Genomic DNA, 1,192 nt, shown 5'->3' with positions numbered 1-1,192 from the left:
GTTTTCTTTTTTTTTTTTTTTATTCGGTTTTTGTTGTTTTCTTTTTTTTAATTTGTTTTCTTGTTTTCTTTCTCTCGTCTTCTTTATTTTATTTTGTTTATATATTTCTGTTTAACTTAATATAATTTTTCTTTTCTGTGTTTTCTTTTTTATATATTTTTTTTTTAATTTTTATTTCTTTTCTGTCTCTGAGCTGTATGTACACCTCCCTTCTGTCTTTGCTGCAGCAGCAGCAGCAGCAGGAACAGCAGCAGCAGCAGCAGCAACAGCACTATCACCACAATCATTATCATCATCCCAAGAAGAAGCAGAACCAGCAGCAACCCCCGCAGCAGCAGCAACACCCCCAGCAGCAGCAGCAGCAGCAGCAGCAGCAGCAGGAGCAGCAGGAGAAAAAGCATATGGAGTTGCAGCAGCAGCAAAGCTGCTGCCGCCTTTTATAATAAAAGAAACAAAAATTTTTGTCAGGGAAGCTGAGGGGACCCTGCTGCCCCCCGCGGATTCTATTGAGGCTGTAGAAATTACAAAATGTAAATTAAATTTATTTTAATTCATTTAAATAAATTTATTTATTTTTTTATTTATTTTTATTTTTTTAATAATAAATATATAAATATATTTGTTTATTTATTTGGTTGTTTATTTTTTTTAATGAATTCAGATAAATATATTTATTTATTTATTTGTTTGGTTGTTTATTTATTCGTTTATTTTATTTATTTAATTTATTTTTTTATTTTTCTGTTTCTTATTAAAAAAACATTTTCAGGGGCAAACAAAATAATTCGACTTCTAGACAAAGCCGTCGATGCCTTCAGCAGCAGCAGCAGCAGCAGCAGCAACAGCAGCAGCAGCAACAGCAGCAGCAGCAGCAGCAACAGCAGCAGCTGGAGCAACAACGGCTGTATCAGTAACGACACGAGCAGCAGTAACAGCAACAGCAGCAGCAGCAACAACCGCAGCAGCAGCAGCTGCTTCGACAATAGCAGCAGCAGCAGCAGCAGCAGCAACAGCAGCAGCAGCAGCAGCAGCAGAAGCAGCAACGAGCTGGAGTTTCTGCGTTATTTAAAGGCAGCTCAGCGGGCAATCGAAGATGTTTGCGTTGATGCACAAAACTAAAATAAATAAATAAAAATAAAAAAATAAAAATAAAAAAAATAAAAAAGTAAATAAAAAGGAAAAAACAAAAGGA

General features: G+C 35.7%; 1 protein-coding gene across 1 annotated transcript; it reads left to right on the top strand.

The window, feature by feature from the left end:
* Positions 1 to 197: 197 nt before the first annotated feature.
* EMH_0025500 (uncharacterized protein) lies at positions 198 to 443 on the top strand (the record flags this gene model as incomplete). Its single annotated transcript, XM_013502452.1, has 1 exon — positions 198 to 443. The coding sequence occupies one exon, from the start codon at positions 198 to 200 to the stop codon at positions 441 to 443; it is 246 nt and encodes an 81-aa protein (XP_013357906.1).
* Between the last annotated feature and the right edge of the window lie 749 nt (positions 444 to 1,192).

This window comes from Eimeria mitis, genomic scaffold (genome assembly GCF_000499745.2).
Source record: "Eimeria mitis Houghton genomic scaffold, Emh_scaff927, whole genome shotgun sequence".
NCBI classification, from domain to species: domain Eukaryota; phylum Apicomplexa; class Conoidasida; order Eucoccidiorida; family Eimeriidae; genus Eimeria; species Eimeria mitis.
Note: the sequence above shows the minus strand (reverse complement) of the source record. Positions and strands in the feature narration are given on the sequence as shown.